The sequence below is a fragment of the Athene cunicularia genome, assembly GCF_003259725.1.
Source record: "Athene cunicularia isolate RWA chromosome 3 unlocalized genomic scaffold, athCun1 chr3_part1, whole genome shotgun sequence".
In the NCBI taxonomy this organism is placed as follows: domain Eukaryota; kingdom Metazoa; phylum Chordata; class Aves; order Strigiformes; family Strigidae; genus Athene; species Athene cunicularia.
The window spans coordinates 121090050-121111421 of record NW_020799097.1 but is presented as its reverse complement, the minus strand read 5'-3'; the positions used below and the strand labels follow the sequence as shown (position 1 = coordinate 121111421).

At 40.3% G+C, this 21372-nt stretch overlaps 1 protein-coding gene across 1 annotated transcript in view; it reads right to left on the bottom strand.

Moving 5' to 3' along the window:
- PCSK2 (proprotein convertase subtilisin/kexin type 2) overlaps positions 1 to 21372 on the bottom strand; it is a 100617-nt gene that overhangs the window by 65517 nt on the left and 13728 nt on the right. Inside the window, exon 3 of the mRNA XM_026844692.1 lies at positions 18671 to 18775. Coding sequence (XP_026700493.1) covers positions 18671 to 18775 — 105 coding nt within the window. The remainder of the gene's footprint in view (positions 1 to 18670; positions 18776 to 21372) is intronic.

Below are 21372 nucleotides of genomic sequence, written 5' to 3'. Positions count from 1 at the left end.
TGCCCGGCTTGAGCAGCATATCGAACCCACGTTCCACCAGGCAAAGTCCACAGATCTTTTATTGGCAAGAAAGTCACCAGGCCACAAGCAACTTGGCAAAGGGAGCATGTCTAACGTGAGACTGTAGGCAGGAGACCTAACACAGGGCAGTGGTGGGGTCCACAAAGTGGGGAAGGGATGCCATGCTGGGGCACAGAGCTGGCCTCTGCGTAACAGCACACAGAGAATGAACAGGGAAGGAAAACGATACAAGAATTAATACACACAAGTTTATCCCAGCTGAAGTTCTCCTTAGCTTGTCATGGAGACGGAGCAGCACAAGGCACAGAAGTGTGGTTTGAATAATTTTTATGGGTTTTCTCAACAATCCCCTTATCAGAGAGGCTCTTTACACCCCTGCCAATGTTCTCCAGCAGCCTGTCCCGCTGTCTAAGCCTCTCTCCAAAGTACATCTGAACAATTAAAATTATTTTCAAAAAATCTTAGAAACAAAGGAGTTTCTGCCTTGATTTCAAGGGAGCAGGACATTCAGCTGGTTCAGCTTTGTCACAAGCCCCTCTATTTATCCACTGCCTAGAGCAATGAAAAGTGGCCCCCAGAGTACAAAACTCATTATTAACTGGAGTTGCATGTGCACTAGGATGTTGGTGCCAGAACTTTCCCTTGTCCCCACTGGGTCAGAGCACAGGCTGGTTTAAATGAAGTGACGAAACAATCATCCTTCTGTACATTCTTTGAACTATTGCTGCTTTTTTGGCCAGAAATGAGGGAGTATCTTTTCAGTTCAGATATTAGCATAAAATAATTAGACTTTGGGGTATATTTTCCTCCCAGTGCACATACATAACTTGTATTAATATTAATAGGGACCTCTCTATTCACACTCATTGAAAGGAGGCTGTACCCCAAGGGACTGAGAAAGACTAAACCCTAAATATGCTTTTGCTTATCACCGAAGATTTCCATACACTCCCATAAACTGCTTTCCTCATTTATATACTTCTTGCTCTTCCTTTATTTCCATTGAGACAAATGTTTAGCAAATCATGGAAGAAAATAATTTTCTCAGGCTTCACGCAGCAGGCAATCAAAAATGGTGCATGCAAATTCTATGGAAATCACTCTTTGTGTCCAAACTTTGCGACCCAATTCACGATACAGTTTTGTGCAGGTTTAAGCCCTGCCGGGACCGGAGGGCACGTTGCCGTTGCCCCTGCACAACCCTCAGCCAGTCAGGCTGGAAGTTAAGCACAGACCCCGGGTTAAAATAAGAAGAAATTTAATACAACAGTGTGATAAAACAATCTGAACAACAACAGTAGCAATGATAACAACAATAAACAGCAATAACAGTGAACAAGACAGAAGATATACAGAGAAATACTGCAAAATGGTCAGGGAACAAGCCCGCTATGTGAGTGTGCGCAACCCCAAAACCAAAAGCGAAAGTAAAAAGGCTCCACCCCTGGACCTGACGCCAGCATGGTATGAATAACCCGGCTGGAGATCCCTTCCCCCTCTCTCTCTGCTGGGGAAAACTTGACCCTATCCTAGCTGAACCAGGACAAGTTCCCACAGAATAAAAATTTAATGGAAAAGCTTCCCTCATGAAATACATTTCTTTGGTATGAAAAGTGATGAATTAATACTAACAGTGCTTGCTGCATGCTAATTTGGGGCTCTTCATACTTCCAAAAAGCCAGCATTAACCTGTGTTACAGGAAGCACTGAAGAAGTGGCTTGAAACTACCAGTACTTCACAGAGTAACAAAAGGAAGATCTGGGGAAATAAACTACTACAGCAGGAGGACTGATTTTATGGCAGTCTGAACAAGATGCCTAGATTGGGGATATTGTCTTGTGTGTCCTAGGCCACCACAGTCTGAAGAAGTATAAAACACTCAGTGCTAAATGATAGAATCATGGACTTGGCAAGCTGTTGAGAACGCAGTGACATCAGAGTTGACATCCTTTGTTCTGGGACTTTCCTTTAAGAGCAAGGTGAGCTGTACCTATGACTGACCATCACGAAAGGAAAACAATGAACAATGAAGTGCTGCCAAAGACACAGCAGAATTATGTAAGGGATGAAACTGCCAAAGTCTTGGCTCAAAATGTCATTTTATGAGACTGAGGGTAACAACAGTATTCTGCAAAACAGGGTAATGCGAACAAAAAAAAATAGAAAAAAAAGCCTGAGGTCCCTGAAAAGGACTGAAAATTATCCTCCTCTCTACTGGGTAGGGCTCCTCATTGTTCCTCACTTCCCCTTCAGGAAGGGCCAACCTTGTTTAAGTTATTCCCTCCTGTTTCATCTTGCCACGTGCCACCTTGGACTGAATTCCAAATGAGATCAGGGAAATGCTCTCATTTAGAAACAATTTTTAAAAATGCAAAGATATTCCCCTGCAACAAAAAGAGTAAGAATGGTGTCAGAGTGGACAGAGAGGGAAGGAATACCTAAACTCAGGAACAGCCCCAAGAAAAACATCAGGTGAAACCACCACAGTGGAACAACAGTGTACATTGGGTATTAGCTTCTTGTCTGAGATTCAGTTCTTCAGAAGCGCAAAGACCAAGGTTTCACCTCCTCTTGCCCAAGGGTAAATACAGGCTCACTCCATTTCAGTGAAATTACTTCAGATTTTCACTGCTGCAAATTGGACAAACGTCTATCTCTTGTGTTTAACACCATCCCTGTGAGGAGAAAAACTGTTAAAAGCCTCCCTTCAGTTCAACTCAAGTTCAAACTTGCAGGGCTGAACTTGTGAGGTCAAATTATTATTCTTTGCTCCAGGGGAGAATGCTTGTTTCCAAAGAAGTAACCAAATCAGAATATGCAACCCACGGGTGAGAAAAAGACACTGAGACATTGAGGGGGAATTAATAAGCCAAGATACCCAGAGGAGGTGCATACTGCAAAGCTGGAGCAGCATGCAGGGCCTCATGCATTGGTACATTCGGGCTCTTCAAGCAGCAATGGCACATGGACATGACCTGGAGACCTCCTAGTGCAGGTGCACTGCTGGTGTATTTTGTGAGTGGTGGCTCACAGGTGGCTCATCTCCAGCATTTCCATCTTGGAGCGTGTGGAGAGGTCAGTATAAGCACCTGTGACCAATTGCACAGATACCCTGCAAAAATCCCAGCGGGATCCCCACCTGAGACATGTGTTGTTCCTTCACATGCTTCTCCTTCCTCCCATTTAAGCCAGGTACCCTCTTCCTCCACAGCTGTCTATAGGTGATGAAAACTGTCCAGGGGAATTTTTCCTCCCTTTACCGTTAACTCACAAAGCAGGCAGTGTTTAGAGAGTAAGAAAGCTCAAGCTCATCATACCTTACACAGCATGTTACTGAGGTCATGGTTTGATCAGGGATGAAGGAAGAAGATGGTTATTTTGTTTGTTTTTCCTTGAGATCTGTTATGAAAACAGAGTCCTTGAAAGCTACTGTGTTGCCCAGTAAAATCTTATTTGAGATCCTTATGGAAAATATGGCTGAAAAGAAAAAAAAAAAATCCCTTTCCTGTTGTCAACCTTCATAACAAAAAATAAAGGCAGAACTGAGAAAAGTTCTCTCCTATTCCCCTTTCTGATGTTCCCTCTCAGTTTAACTCAGGACTTGACAAAAAAGCCCCACATAAATCTCAAGGAAATAAATCAGCGTGCCCTTCATCAAAATCACTAGTTCCTCTCGTCAGGGTGGGTAGATAGCTGCTGTTTCAATCAGGCAAAACGTATTAAAAGAGGTTTCAAATCACCTTGCAAAGGGGACATAAACTATTTAGCATTTCATTCCACGTCTCCATCTGAGGACAACTCACTCACTTGAAGACAGAACCTCAGCCTGGAGGCAGTGCTGCAGTTTGGGATCAGAGCTAAGAAGATGCCTTGTCCTGGTTTTCTACTGATGCTCCTGACAGTTGGGGCAGGAGAACTGAAATGAGTTAAATGTCAGACAGTTCCAATTTCCACAAACAAATATAATAAAAAACATGCAACATCTATGCAACCCTAACTACTAAGAAATCATGGATACATCCCTGTGACAAACCATACCTTCCCCAGCCGATCAACACACATTTGGGGTCAGTAGCATAACCTAAAGTAGCACAAAGACACACAATTCCCTGACTTTCTGCTTCTTTCCATCTGAAAATGCAAAGGGAGAGAGGTGCTGGATTTTACCTTCCAGGAAATGCTGCACCTATATATTTTAAATATATAAACTGCAGCATGTTCAGTCAAATAACTCATGCACAGGTTACATTAAAAAAACCAAAGTTGCTTATTGCACAACAAAGAATAAAACAGTAAATGAAAAAAATGTTACTTAGGTTACAACCTCCTGAGCACAAAGACCTCTCACTCAAATCTCCATTAACACTAGAGAGGTAAATGTGTTTTCACCATCTGCTGCTGCTGTTACCCAGGACAAGGAAGCGCTGTCCTGGGAAAAACTGGAATGAGCTATGGGGAAGCAAGGACAGAAGCAGAAGCAGGACCACTAGTACTGGATTATACCCAGGGACAAATGCCTCCATACAATTCTGTTATTATTTTATGCTTAGATAGCCTCTAGCATTGTAATTTCCCCTGAGCCTCCAGATCATGCATGTGGAAATATTAAATGACAACAGTAATTACAGTTTAAGGTTACTGTCCTTTGTCTAAGTCTTTTGGGCTTCAGAGGATCTACGCTAATCTCTTGGTTTTTATTTTTTCCCCACTGTTCTCATCTCAGTTTTCTTATTGCCCAGGTGCTGTAAAGACCACAAATGGCTGTAATCCAACCTCTTTTTTTTTTTTTTTTTTTTTTTTTTTCTTCTTCCAGAACAGTAGATTGGGCATCTGAAATCTACTTCTACTTTTGCTCTGCTTTGCTGTATGGCCTTTTGGAAAATGTAAAGCCCTTCTCTATTTATTCCAAGAATTTGTGAAATTGGCACAAGCCATACCTGAAACATGCTTAGAAACCTGTAGTTAAAGATTATTTCATTACATACTGCAAAAGAACACAAATTATTTCAGGCAGACACAGATCATTTCAGTGGGAGATCTGCAAGTATTAAATAACAAAAGCAATCCCTTTCTCACTGTCATCTATTTTGTAGGCAGGTAGAAAGTATTTGGGAAGATTTATTTGACTTTCTGGCCTACACCGAATTATTCATTGTTTGCAAGTCAGGTAGGTAATTCACCTTGCACACACTTCTCAAGTACAACGCTAATAAGAAAACCACGATGGGTAGATTTTTCTGACAAACAGCATTCCCAGGTAAACAACTGTCTACAGAAATCTTTTCTCAATGTAAAAATGTTCTGTATTCCACACTGAATGGCAGGACGTCAGTAGACATCAGTTTGACTCATACTCCTAAAAGCAATGTCCTTTCCCATCCATTCCAATCTCAATCTGGAAGTTGCATTTCTTTCACACACTCAAACTTCTTTCGAAACCTGACACATGAAAATGAGAACATTTCATAATTAAACTCCAAATTCTACTGAGACTGAATATGGCAACTCTGAAATGAAACAAAAAACATTTTTTCACTATGGCAAGTTGCTCACTGCAAGAAAAGTTTTCTTCCGTAGAGATAACTAACCAAACTCAATCATTTCTATTCCCTTTTCCAGGGTCATCTTCAACTAGCTTCCTGGAATTAAAAAAAAAAAAATCATTCATACCTCATCTTCTGTATGTCTCAAGTTAACTACTGGGGTTTTTTTCATTTGCTTTCAGTGAATTATAGACTATGAGTAAAAGATGCTCTCGCCTTTGGAGACTGCATCACTCAGCTCCCATTATTTCCTGAGAAGAAGGGTTTAAGGAGCCACTAAGTATGCTCTGACTGAGGGAAACCTCAGCCTCCTCGGATGGTTTTAGAAAATGCAAGGTGAGTTGAGCTCCCCTGAATTTGTTTGTGATAAACTCTTTGTGCAGTTTTGGCTAACAATGGCTTCCTAGTGTAATATCCAAACAGGAATAAAAAAAAAATCTTTTGATGCTGATGTTCAGCAAATTTTCATTGTTCACTGAACTAGTGATAGCAGCTGGTGCCAAGCCCCTTTGCTTCAATTCTTCATAATGGCTATGGACCAAAGAGCCAGTGGAGGTTAACTTGCATCAGAAAGTGAGAGGTTTGCACAGCTGTGAGAAGCTCTGGTCCTCACTGCCACCTTTAAGTTTGTTCTTAGCCTTTTAGATTCAATTAAGAAGAGCAGTGAAGTGAGCAGCAGATTACCTATTTCTATGAGCAGGAGAAGACATAGTCCTGACTGATAATAAGATTCTTGTTTCAGAGATTGTTTCCCACTAGCTATTTTTCCTTGCATAAAACGTACTTTTCACATTGGGGAAACTGGAGTCAACCTATGGATGTCCAGAAACAAGATGCTCATTTGAAAAGAAATAATGAAACTAAAGAAAACAGCCAAAAGTTACCATGAAACGAAATCTTACAAAGGTTCCAACCAGAAACACTGAAACAAAAATAACTTTTTTTGCTAAATAAAATTATTTGTTGCAATAAAATATTTTTGCCCTGATTCATTATTTCAAGTATGAAAATGTAGATTCTGTCTCTGTTACTTTGCAACTACACTATTAGAGATGAAACTAATTGAAGTCTTAAAAGTCTTTTTTTTTTTCTTTAGAAAATAGTAATTTTAGTTAGTTGATTGTCCGATGGAAAAAACCTCATTAGCTTTTCTTATAACATGACCTGCACAACTAGGGGAAGAACCCTTCAGATTTATGAGATTTGACTATGGTTAGATCTGCAAACAAGGAAATAGAAGTTTAACATGAAGGTTTCTCTTTTCAGAAAATATAGTCCAAACAGAAAACCTTTTCCTATAGCAATCAAGGGAATTATTCCAAGACAAGCTCATCTTCCAAAACAAATAAAATGGATTCCAATGAAGATTCTCCCAGGAGAGCATCACAGTTGAGAAAAAAAAAAAAAAAAATACCTCCTGACCTAACAGAATCGGCTTTTTTGTCCAAACCCTGTCAGAGATTGCTTGTTGTCCCATGGTATCAGATTGATAGAATACATGAGGCAGGCTATTGCATGGAGTTCAGCTTGGTCTGAGAAACAGCTCTTCTGAAAAAAACCCAGTAGTTATAATGGTAACTCTGAGTTTTAGAAAAAGTATCTCATATTTTTGGGACACTCTGCAGACACTGACCAGAACACGTTTTTTCCAAAGAGCAGAGGGGCTGGGATAGCAGCTGCCAGCTCCTTGAGCAACTTGTTTCACTGGAAGAAAAATGCCTCCAGGCGTATAGTGCTGACTTTGGTGGAACCACAGGTAGGACAAACGTGATCCAGTGATCCAGAAGCTCTGCAGGGGAAGGCCGCCTGAGCGCCAGGGAAATCAGTAGCCTAACACAGAAGATGGGCTCAGTACTGAGTTTATCATATTTGCCAGATGACAAAGCCAAGTTAGATGGGTACAAATGTAATCAATCACTCAGCCTCAGACTCCAAGACAAAACACAGGGCATCTGCTCACCCCAGTGGCTTATTTTATTTTTCACGTTCTTGATGAGGATACAACCAATGCATCTGGACTTCTTCCAAAGAAAAGGAATAGGAGAGAGTGTGCAGAGCTGGTGAGGAAGAAGAGAACCAGCTATTAATGTTGAGCATAGCACTGCAGTGTTACATAACCTAGAGCCCAGCAGTAATCAGCTTAGTGATACTCCTGTGAGACCAAGAATATAAAAATAATAATTAGATTTGGCAATTCTGGTTCTTCTGTGAAGACTTCACATTGGAAGGCTCATGGATTCCTTACTGTGTATTTCTCTGTATGAAAGAATAATGCTTGGAACCAACAATGATAAAATTAATGGAGACAGACTATTTAAGTTTATGAAATATCAAATCTGTACACATGATAAGAGCATATTTCTTTTCAACACTCAGGCAGTAGATGGCTATTGATACAAACCATAAAGCTAGATCTTTACAGAAACATCACCATTCAGCTATCATTTCATATAAGCAAAATTGTAATATTGACCACAGTCCATTTTATGATAGTACAGAACTGATACTACACAGCTAATTAGGAAAAATATGTACCATGGAGATGTTAAGGTATTTCTTAATCTTTCCATATTTTGTTCTACCCAGTCCTGATCTCCCCCCCCAGTATGGAAGTTTACAAGGCCAAGAAGCATTATTCAACTTCACCAACCCATGACATGCATATTAGCATTTTAATTACACTATTGGCTATTCGCAGCTGTTAGAGGTACCCATTTCGCTGAAAAGCCACATTGCAATGCAGCTTCAAATAATTACTGCAGAAAACTATTCAGAAATAATTTAAATCTAAACCTTTAATTCATTTCCATTGTATCTTCAAATAGTGCAATCAACTTTCTCTGACCTTTGTAAACCCCTTCTTGTATTCATGGAACACACCATGCATACACTCAATGATTTCGAAGATGTATTTATAAATCCTTGATGGCTTCTGGACTGTTGAGTTGGTGGCTAAATAATATTATACTTAAGATATTGCATACGCACTTTGAAGATATGGAGACACAGACTGCTTGTAGCAACAGTGTTTTGGAACAGATTGCAATAAACCAATAGACTGAAACGCAGTTCACAAAGAAAACACTCATCAAATTTTAACAACAGTGAAGTATGTTAAATGGCATGAGTGGATGCACTACATAATACATTTATTGTACGATATAGTACCATATGTCATTATATCAATTCTTTTACCTGGAGTCTCTTAGTAGAAAGGTGGTAGCAGTGGGGTTAACGTCATAGTTCTGTGATGCAAACCCTGGCACAGCATGTTCAGATACCCCAGGAAACTACACCAAAAAATGTTCCAGTTTTGTGTTGTTATTAATGTAAGTGTTCACCCTTAGCTGTCTTTTATTTATTGTCAATGTCACATACAGTAAATGGTTCTGGTCATCTAACTGTACATATAAGAAACCCAGTCACTGTTTGAACAGATGTATTTCTGAAGTCAAGAAAGAACAGAAATAAACTGTTATAAATCTGTTTTGTTTCATTCTAAATCTACCACATCACAATCTGAAATACACGGGCATCATATACTATCAGGTACAATATTTTAAGTAATTCTATATCCTTCCCAAAGCGTATGTCAACCAGTAGCTTTCCAATCTTTCCAAAGGCTTTAACTCAAAGGCAGTTTTCCAGTCTCTAAATTTTGTTAGGCTTAGAGATCTGCTAAAAGAAAACAGACTCCAAAAATGTCTTCCTTTGCTCCTGAGGAAGTTTTCCAACATGCAATTTACTCATACAGGAAGCAAGAAAGTATAGTTGAATACACAGTCTTTTTAACCTGTAAGTTAACCCTGAAGATGGGTTTACACATGGCAGTCTGGATTCTCTCGTAGCTCTAATGTTGGTGACTTGGGAAGGGAGAGCACTTTTGAACCCCCACATATTTTCCCATCATCAAGCACAAGTGCTCCCAAGCCACGACTGACTCTTCCAAGTCAACCCCAGATGTCCTGAACTGAGCCCTGGCAAGAGGAAGGGAAAGGGTCACCACACAGGGCCAGGAGATGCTGGTAAGGATGACAGACCAGAGAAAGCTTTTCTTCATCTCACCAACACAGGCCGCTGCTGGCTTGAACTTCCCAAAGGAGGAAGGCATGATTACCACCAACACTACATCCATGGATTCCTGGATCCAGTGAACACCGAGATATTCAGGACCTTCAGTGACTGTTAGCTCGGCACATCAAAGCACTGCATTTCTTATTCCAAACCAAACCAAACTTGTCCCAAACAAAAGCTAGCTTGTGCAGCACACTAGATTCCATGTTAATACAAAGTCACTGGCTCAAACTATCAATTCTTCACAACATCCTACTAACAAAAAAACCCTAAACCATATATTCTCACCACTGCCTCTGCTTGGATTATAATATTAAACAGACCCCATTGAAGATTTAAGGCTGGAAATTGCACAGACAAATAACAAAGGCAGAGCCTGCTCCATAAAACAGACTCTATTCATCAGGCAGGAAACAAGAGGGAGACAGGAAAAAGCAGAGGGAGACTGGGGAGTGATGCTGTAGTCAAGAGAACAGACATCAACAATAAAGCTGAAATCTAGCTAATGCCAGTTCAGCAATTCAAGACAGCAAAGCAGAGGTGGAATGCGGCCAGCTGTCTCAACGGGTTTTTGTAAAATTACTGAACTTCCACGCAGTTACAAGTATTTTTGAAGGATAAAGCTCATTTTATTACCTCACCCCACCTTACCTCAAGTATCACGTTTAGCAGTATGAAAATGACATAATACGTGACTGGAAGAAACTTCAAGGGTCATCTGAACCATCCCAGGGCCCCGGGGCAGAACCAGCCACACCCGAGGCAGTTATGATCACTGTCTAACCTTGTCTTCAAACCACTGACCGTGTGGACTACAGAGCGCCTGGTGGCACCAGGGCTGCAGTGCGTCAGTACTTTTATTTTTGGAAAATTCTACGTGAATCTGCACAGCATTGTCTTCACTTATCTTCTATGATCTTGCAGTACATTCATTTGTAATTTTTTTCTATTAGAAATAGGTTTAGCTTACCCTGTAATTTTAGTTATACGCTATTTCCATAAGACACATGTATGTTTGAGTTTGATATTATTTTGATAGTTTGTTATGTGCAGCTAATGGTGCTTTTTCATATAATACAGCTATAAAAGATTTCCAACATTCATTAATGCTGATGTTGATGGATTAGGTTTTTTTCTCCCTGAAGCTGTCTTTCTAGTTACAAATAGAAATAATAGATCAATTCATCTTAGCTTCTACATCATGCTGTATATAACTGCATTTTCTCCAGTAGGAAATTGTTTGGAATATTTAATATTCCATACACAATAATGTTGTGATGTTTTACATTAGAACTGTATTGCACATCACAGATACAATATACATACCCAGTCCAAACACGAGCCAGTAATGCCACACTTAATATCAGGAATTCAGACTTAAAAACTGGGAAATTCTACAGCCTATACTTAACACTCACTCTGCAGTGAAGGGGACAACTGTGTCAACCTAAGTGACAGCTTAAGTATCTGAGTGACTCTAGGCCTCATTATTTTTTACATCAGAGAGTTCTTTTTATTCTTATTATAGAAACTGACTCCTATGCAATAATTGTGATATCTCAATTAAAGAGCAGCTCAGTGCTTCACACAGTTGGTAAACTACACAAAAAACATAGCTGGACTTTCTGTGAGCAGTTAATCTCCATCAACCCTTACTGGGCAGGTATAGTCTACAAAGGCCAAGAACAAGAAGGAATAGGACTCTCTCTGATTCACTTTTCAAAAACCAATCACAGGGCATTTAGTAATCATTATATCTGCAGAGACAAGTCATGCTATGTGTACATCAGAGTCATGAACCAAACTTGTTACTTCACTGAACTGCCAATTTCTTTCTTCTAATGTTATCACAAACACAATGTCATGACCTGAAGACTAGTTCATGCTCTGCACTCTGGAGGCACAGCAGTACCCCCTCACTTCTGTCAGCAGCGCAAGAGGGGCAAAGTAGTGAGAAAACTTTTTGCCTCACTTATGCAACACCTAAATCTCCTCTTTGCAGCCTCGTTAATTTCTCATTTGGAATGACAAAGATCATACAACATCTGTAGCATATTTCCTTATTTTTTAATTTATTTTTTAATTATAAGTAACATATTTACTACTTATCTTTGTCTTACGGGGTGTATGACCCCTTCTCTTTCCACGTGTGAAGTGCAGGTTCAATTCCACATTCCCCTGAACTGACTCTTAACTGCATCTGACTTTTTTTTAAACACTGTGCTGTAATCTCTGCTGCTTCTTCCCTTTCATCTTCTCAGATAACCCCACTCATGAACCTGTACATTTAAATAACCATCCACCAACATCTGCAAACAGTCTAAATAGTATAAAAGCAAATAGTGTTAAATTCTCTGAGTAATAAGACATACACCAGATCAACTATCAGATGATCTAATACATACAGCTGACTAGAGTTTCCTCAAGAAAATCGGGTTTTTTCTTATAATGCCAGTCAACTGGCTTCATTATGAATTAGAAGCACAAAACCTTCAAAAAAGGCCCTGAGCTGTATATGGGAAAGCAAGACAAATACAGCTCAAGATGGTATCAACCTGAAAAAGTTATTAGTACAAGAACAGGCCTCCCTCTGTGAATACTCTCAGAACCCCTCCCTCAAATACACTGGATAAAGTGGAAGACAACTTATGCCAAAAACAGATAAACCAGTGATCCATTTGTTGAAGACAATGGCTGTTTTCTGCACAATATGGTTCATTTTGTCAGAATGATTGATGACAAAAATGTCATCAATTCTTGTCTGGCAAGGCAGCTTCAGCAACAGTGTCTAGGTTTGAGGGGGGCTGGGGGTTTTTTCAGCATTGGAAAGAGGACATTTCCTCTAATGAGTTTTCCTTGGCTGTTCAATATTTATTACAGGTACTTAAGCAGAGCTTTTATTACTTAATGTTCCATTTCCTTCCAAAGGGTAACACTGATGCTCCTGTAATGCTGCCCTATAGTCTCATAAAATTGATGGCAGCTCCAAACTTTTCCCAGGCATAATCCTAGCAGCATGCCAGCTCCTCAATAGCATATATTAGGGCAAAACTCTAAATAGGCTTCACTGGGAAGTCTGTCACCACTACTGTCTGCAGCATGAATTTACATAAAAGAGTTGAAAAGATGAAGGGCTTTTTATCTTGCCATTTTCTTCTACCTCTCTATCCTAACGTACATATTCTTGCACGGCATAGAACTGGCTGGGGGACCTGAAAGTCTTCCCCTAAGATTTGAGGCTGGGTAGCAAGTCTTAGGCATTACATTCACTTTACATAAAGTTTATCTCCACAGAGGGTGAAAGTTTTCTATAGATCTGGAGTCACTGCTGTGGTGAACTGCATGGAAATTAAGTCCTCTACCACCAAGGGAGTCAACAACAGGGTTACTACAGTGCACAGGTAAAATGCTGGCCCTTTCCTACAGGATGGATTTTGCTCTTTCTGCCCCTTTGCTTTCGAGAGCAAGCCAGTTTTCTTCTCAGAGGAAGGAAGCATCTTGGGATACCTTCCAAACTTTTATCAGAAACTTACCAGTGAATGAAAATCACTATCACTGGTCAGGAAGCTGAGAATCAAGATGTGGGCATGAAGCAAGAGTAAAGATGCCAAATATAACAAAAATAACTGTAAATTGCTCTTGTTTCTACACTCCAGGGACTAAATTGCCCATCTCTAGTACCAGAGGCTGGAGAAACAGATTACGGCTCCACAGCAGTTACAGAGATCAGTCCAAATCTGCAAGGAAACCTACAACAGCTCCTACCCCATGTATCTCCAGGTCACCACACTCTACACGCGCTGGAGAACTGGGGAGAACTGAGGAAAACTGGGTTCTCCAAAGCTTATCAGGAAGACAATAATTTTTGCAAAGGGGAAGATCTGTGCTGACACCTAAGGGGGATGAGGCAAAAGGCTCCAACCGTTAGCTCATCTCAAGCCTGTTGTTAGTGCTGCCAGAAAGGGCACTGAAAGTTGACTTACACTACACTGCCATTGCTAAGGGCTGCTGCTCCTTAAGCAGCAGTGCTCTGCCCAAGCTCCTGCCCTCTTTCCCCCTGTTAAAGGTGACCATGGACGAAATATCCAGCTCTGGCAGCACTTACAAATTCCTCCATCACAGGGCACTTCTGTCTTCACAGGTTGCAGTGGTCTGACCACAAGGCAGTCATGTTAAGGGGGCACAGGGAGGATACGAGGTGAGAAAGGATATGGAAGATTTTGATTTATTTAACTAAAAGCTTAGATCCTCTGCATTTACAGCCCTCTTTTCTTCCCTTGACCCATGACACAAGCAGTATGGGAGTACTATTAACCATGGACACCTAGAGACTACACCTTGAAGAAACTACACATCTGCCCTCCCCAGACTCCTGTACTGGCATGGGTGTCAGCCAAGGCTCCCTTTCTAATCCCTTTCTGCAACGTAACAATGGCCATCACTGAGATGTTTATTTCCAAAGAAGTCATCATCTAAGTGCCAAACCAAATCTTCTACTCTCAGTAGAAGATTTTCATTTCACCTCCCCCCCTCCGCACATATATATTTATTCCCCCAACACCAACACAGATGCACCTGCATATAGATATCAGCAATGGACTCAGCTCTTCTCTGTATATTAAAGCCTCTTTCTTGAGTGGGATTAATCTTGGCAGCTGTCTGACAGGAGAGACTGTGTGGGAGGAAAATGGTTTTATCTAAAACTTGAAAGAAAGCAAAATAATCTTTGAGAGAACAAACTGTGTTTCAACTCTTGCTCCTTCAGTAGAAGACTATTTACTAACAGAAAATACGCAACAACAGCAAAAATACAAAAGTATTGCTCTGAAAGGTAACACAACAACAGTGCGTTTTTTTCTTTCCTTTTACTTATGTGGCCACTTTTCAAAACATTTATTAATAACAAAGCTGAGTCTCTCCATAGGAGGACAGAATCTGATGCAGTTTTGAAAATCAAAATGAAGCAAATCCCATGGTTTTCTTTTACCTATGATGGAGAAGGAAGAGTTTCTATTTCCCATCCTGCTTCTCCTGTACTTTCAGAGATAGGAAACCTAACAAACAGTATGAAGTATCTCCATATTTCTGATTTACTTTTCGAGAGCTATCATGTTGATGAAACACACTCGTTCCTCATAATTAAAACCAAAGTCTGCTCTCACAAAAGCTGTCTTTCTCCTTGGCCACAGGGAAGTCTCCCTTGGAAAAGGTCACCTTGCTCAGAGATAGCATCGTGACCTGCATTTGGGCGGCAGCATGCTCTGATGTCAATACAGACACTCTGTTTCCAATCTCTCACAATCTACCCCTGTGTTTCTCCATGTCCTCCTCAGCCCATGGCATGGCTCCATGCCAAAATCACTCAATCTTTCTTCAGACTCTGGGCTCTTGCACCAGCCTGTCCCACTTAACCTCTCCTCACCTTCACGTTGATGTCTGATCCGATCCTACTCTGGCTCCTCGCTGGCTTTACACCACTCAGGACCCTTGGCCCCTGTTGTTTCCTCTTCCCCGTTGCCTGCGCTCACGGGTCATGGCAAGGACTGCCTCCCTGCTTGCAGCTCCAGGGTAAAGTACTGCAGCTACCTAAGTGAAGTTTCCCAAGGCAAACCAAGCCTAATAGCTGACCTTTTGATTTGAGAAATTTCAGCTGAAACAATTAACAGATAAAGGCAGACAAAAGTGCAATTTCACATGGAGAATGCTGGATCTCTTTCTGCTATGTCTTATTAAAAAATCCAGCTTTAACATGTAAAAATGTTAAAGGGACTTCTTCCCCTCAAAAAAATCTATTTGGTGTCAAAGGTATCTATGGTAAAACAACAAAATACAAGTGCACCTGGAAATCATGGAAATCTGCAGCTGACACAAAGGAGTTGTTCCTGAGCAAACCTCTCCTGGAAGGTTCTCTGCTCCTCAGCGAATGCGATTGAAAAAACCTAAACAATCTCCATTTGAAGCAGTTCAGTTCACCGTGGCATCTGCCATCCTGACAGTGAGGGTCCCTAAGAGGACAGTACTGACAGCAAAAGCCACGGTGCTTTGTCCGCCTGCACTTTTTTCTTGAACAGTTCAATAGCACAACACGCTATATGACACCATTACGTACGCCTTCACCTGCTGCCAGTGCTGCTTCAGGCTTCAGCAACACTAATGTATTAAATAATGTCAGATCCATTCTATTTAAGGCTGTTCTTCAGAACAAAGATTCGGTTTCTTGCTGCATCTCTGGGAAGGCATCTTAATAACGCTCCATTCCCACCCTCTTGACAACAATGATGTTTATCACACAACTGCTGTGTATGTTTAGCTTTTCTCCAAATTATTTTGGTAAAAGCATAAAGTAAATTTTACACAACACAGCTTTTTCAAGCATTTTAAAAGACATGCAGAGCATGAAAATGATGCAGTAACCTGCTTGCATAGTGATCTGCCATCTATCTCCCTGGACTCTTGAAAAACTGACATGGTTCCTCAAGGGACTTACTTGATTAAAGAACATTAATTAATTGAGTGAACATCTGTGTTGTTTTTCAACTTATAATTAAAATTAGCTAGGAATTGTAATCTCCTTAAAAGTGAAAAGTATACAGAATAACTGCAGCCCACTTTCTCACAACATTTGAGTAGGGCTAAGCAACTACAGCTTTTACCATAATGGTTCCTTAGAGATTTGTAAGGCCCTGTGGTGGAAGTTTGCTTCCTGGCTAGCCTGACAATAGGAACATTTTATTCTTGGCTTCATGCATTAACATATTAACCATGACAGCGCTGACATTTGTTGCTAAGTAAAATTGAATGTAAATGGTCTAGAAAGCTGCCATTAAATTTAGAAATTATTTTTGGAGTTTGAAATTAAGTATTGTCAACACAACTCATGTTTCCACTTATATGCAAATATGACAGGAATTTTAATGACTTCTCCCAACTCCACTTATAGAAGAAATAAGAGTAATGATTTTAATTGCTCTCAAACTGCATTAAAAAAAGCAACCAACCTATATGGTACTGTAAGAGTTTAAGGACTAGCCAACAGGACAGAGCAAGCAGGAGGGCTAAATGAGAAAATGTCACGTTACATGTAGAAATGAAATGCTGCTTCCATCCCCCAGCATAACTCATGAGGTCAAGATACACCCAGGACCATCCTTTTCCTCACACTGGACATATTCTTGGTTATTTAAACACAGGGCTTTATTCCCTGAGATCAAAGGAGGGAGCTAAGGGGAGCTGAGCCACTGGTATGCAGCACCAGGAAGAAGTGGAGATTAACAGCAAAAGTGAGATTTCATTGCACGTGACAGAAGCCAACTAAGAGTCTAGAGACCACCAATATCAGATGACTGCGAAAGACAACATCTCTGACCGAGGAGGTAGATTCATTTAAGTGGTTCTTAGCATTGCAGACACTTAGCCTAGAGGTGGACAGTGCAAGAGCCAGTGTGGAATTAGCAAGTGAGCACTCAGCAATGTAATATGAAGCTGCAATGAGAATTGGTGGATTCATACAAATATCATAGATATTTGTGAAATTTTCAGAGGCTTACAGAAATATTTACTTGCAGCACAGAGTCACCTGCACAATGACTGCACTCAGTCACTAGTTTGCAACACACACAGTTGTATGCTTTTCCTGAAATAGCTTTTAACAAGATTGGGTGGTTCAGGAAAATAAGACACCTCTCAGGACATTTGCTTAGTATCCACTAATTGTACGTGGTTTCTTAATGGTTTACTTGCTGATCCCTGCTTGGTAAACAAAAAACAGGGAAGTCTGAGAATTTCTATTCCAAGCAGGCTGAATGGGTCTCTTCCTCACAGTCCCTCACCTGTACCCGACACCTGTTTTAGAGAAGGGGGCCAGGAAGCGGTACCTTAGAGCACTGGAAGACCAGCAGCAGCCCCAGGGAACCTGCCAGCACTCAGGTCTCAGTCTCTCAGGATGAAGTGATGGAGCAAGCAACACCTGGAATCTGTGTGTTTCATTCACATGGCTCCCAGCCACAGGAGTGACAAGCCATGTGCATCCCAGATGGACCCAGACCCAGAACCACTTGAAATTTCTGTAGAAGTAGGAAAATTAAGCTGGGAATTCAGCAGACCTTGCTTGCTCTGGTGTCACAACAACAATAATGATCTTATTTAATCTATTTTTCTTTTCCTCCTACTTAGATTTTCATTTTTGTAGGTGTTTTAATACCATATAATATCTGGCAATAAAATTCAGACTGGAATAAAACTGTTCCCCCCTCTTTTTTGCTCATAGTGCAGAGAGTTTAAATCCTACCGAAGATTATTTTTTAATCCTATTTGCTGTCATGATATCATTCCTCAGGCTTATCTACTTTCTTTGGGCAGTAAATACACTTTTCGTGCTACCTGGCCCCACTACAGCCCAGTATTTTACTGGTGTAAAAACTGAAGGGAAAAACATAATTAAATAAATAAATTTGCTAGTGCCAGCTCATAGCCTTCTGCAAAAGGGGCCTTCCCTTCCTGTCTGAAGGGTTTATGCTTCTGAAAACTGAGCACACCATTTGCAGACTGTGAGCAAGAGTCTCCTGACAATGTACACTCTCTTAGCATCTGGTGTGTACACTATTCCTGGAGAAAAAGTCCCATTGAGACTGCAGTGAAAATGCCACCATTCGCACCACAGGGTATTCTAGGCTGGATGACCCAAGGACTAGTGGGATGCATAGGGGGTATGACTGTGAGATGTGCCCTGGATGGCCCTTTCACACAGTACAGAGACAGAGCGCACTGAGACGTCCTGGAGACTATGGCATCACCAAGCCTTACTGGAGAGAGGATGCATCTCTGAGAATGTAAAAGTATTTGCAGTAGTGAAATAAAAATAAAAGTCAAGGCTGTGTGGGCGGTGTGTGCATACAGCAGTCCCAAGCCTAAAACAAACATGGCAAAAAAAACATAGCCATAACCACAGATTTGATCAACACCCTGATTTTATAAAAAATAGTCTGCATCACAAAGAAAACATGATAGGTGCACGTGATGATGAAACACTTACCCTGGAATCCTTTTCCAGATGAAGCTTGTGTTGAAGACTGCGCCTTCTCCTGGCCTTAGCAATGCCATTGTGATAAAAGAAGTATCCAGTATCTAAAAAGGGGAGCTGAGAAAGAGAGAGAGAAAAAAAACCATCATGGAACTATTGGCTACTAATACTGATGACATGGAAAACTTCTACCTGTGAAGTGACTCAGGAATCTACAAGAAGTCTTGTGAAGAGTTATGCCAAAGGGCCCAAATCTCTCTTGACAATGTCACTTCTAAGTTACTTCTGAAAAGTGTGCCTGGCAGCTTTAAAGTTATTTGATACAGGTTTACAATGCGTAACTTCACTTGTATACACTTGATACTATTTTCACCTTACGTTTAAGGTCAACAGTGCCAATATTTCTGAAAGGCTTCCCAAATCACATCAGGATTATTTCCTATTTCCTGAAAAAGCCAGAATAAAAGAACTGCAAGTTATTTGAAACTAACACAAATCATTCTTCACCAATAAGGTGTTATACAAGTGCTTCTCTGAGGTATTATAACACACCTGAGCTGATGCTGTAAGCAGTAAGACAGAAAGCAGAGTAATTTCCGCTCTCAGAAAAAATATGATATTTGGAATTTCTTCTGAACATCAGCAAATGGAACATACAAAGAATATTAAGAAAACAGGCAGTTCACAGTGCCTGGGTGGGAACAGTCTTGTACAGCTGTACAATGACATTCAGGCAGCAAGAAAACACCTCTCGAGGGCTTTCCAGCCCCACCTAAGGCAGGTGCCAAGGAAGGAAGACGTGTGTGCCATGGAAGGAAGATGTATGTGTGTTATTAAATGCACCTGTCTCCACAGGATTGGCAGAGAGTGACTGGAAGTCTAGTAGAGATTTAGTTTTGAGAAGGCCAAAAGAAGTGGTGTTAGGAGAGCAGCATCCCACTTCCAGCAAAGCTCCATGTGCATCGCAAATTCTACAGCTTTTCTCCCCACTGCGATTTAATAGAGAGATTCTGGATGAACGTTTAAATCTAAGCAAGTAACTGCCTATTTTTAAACTAAGCTTCTCTTTGCAAAAAAATGAAAAAAATGGGCTCTTTTTCAGAATTTATATGTTAATGTTATGAACATTTCAATTTCAAAGGTTAGACTACTCTGCATGTAAAATAGCTACTTAAAAGAGATATTCCAGAACAGCTGTGACAGCTCTGTTCCTCTCCTTTTTATTACCTATACTTCATGATAATGTAAACCTCTTAGCAGGAGTTCAAAGTTCTTTACTGAAAAAAAGTAGACTGACATCTACTTAGAATATTCATTGTGAAAACCTGGGCTGAATAAGAGTAGCTGAATCTTGCTGCCATAAAACTGATTCTATTCCTCTATATAGGTATATACAGTTCACAAATTTTCCTTCTATGAAACTATCTCCCATTTCATTAAACCTATCATTCTATCTGGTGCAGTTCTGCAAATATATTTTGGCATACATGTTGAGCATTGGGGGAATGAAAGATTCACAGTAAATTCTGAAAGTTTAAAATTTGGTTACATTCCAAAAATGTGTACATAGAAAAAAATAAAACCTCACAAAGTCTTTTTTTTATGCTAATTGAAACATTTAATATCAATGAAATCGAAGCATTTCATTTGAGCTTTAAAATTCCATTGTGTATGATACCTAATACAAAAATGCAAAGTAACTTTAAAAAAAAAAAAGAAAGCATTCTGCTCTAATAACCCCACACACACACTTTTTAAGTGTATGTAAAAGGTTAAGGAGATTTCATCACAACCATTACAGTTCCTTGGAGCTGATTTGCAGGGCTGACTGGAGAGCTTTTCTGGGCAAATAATCAGAGTATTTTGCATCAGTTACATACACATGCGAAGAACAAAACAGCTGAGACAGAAGGAGAAATGAGGCTATGAAAGCTCATGGCAGTGGTCACAGAAGTCTCTTACGCTTCATATCCACCCTCAGAGCTGCAGCACTTAAGACTCAAATTCTGTCTGGGTTTAGGTCATTTTTGAAAAAGTAGGTTTATGTTTAAAAAGCCTATGCCTGACATCTTTACCAACTGGGTAATCAGGTTTTTCCATAACCCAGAGTTTGGCAATAGATCTGACTGTCCAGGAACGGCCCTTCCCCCATGGCAGATACATTACTCTATGCCTCAAAAATATACAGAGGAAAAAAAGAAATCCAAATAGCCAGATCAGTTACAGCTTGAAACCCATCTCACCATGCTAATCAATACTATCCATTGCAATTTGTGGTCCAGTTACCCCTCTAATTCTCTCAGTGAAACCAGGCTATTTTCCTTCTTTTTATCTCAGTATCAACCATTCAAATCACTTCCAGTCAAATATTGATCTTGATGTTCTTCCATTAAGGAAGATTCTCAGCAATTCTGATGATACCTGGAAATACATAACTCTTATTCACTGTCCATTTCCAGTGTAGGGTTAGTTTCTAGCGCTACTTCAAATGAAGCAACGTATTATATAATAAATTTCTAAAGCTGGTGTATTTATGTCTGATCATAAGCAAAAGCAATTACAGCTAGTACAACAGTGATCAGATTTATGGACAAAATCATGAATAAGTTTGAGACTATTTCACTCTTTCCACAGATATCATAGTAATATTTGAGGAACTCAGATATTTTACAGTTCGCATGCTTTTCACGCTCATTCAATAAAACGGGGGGGGG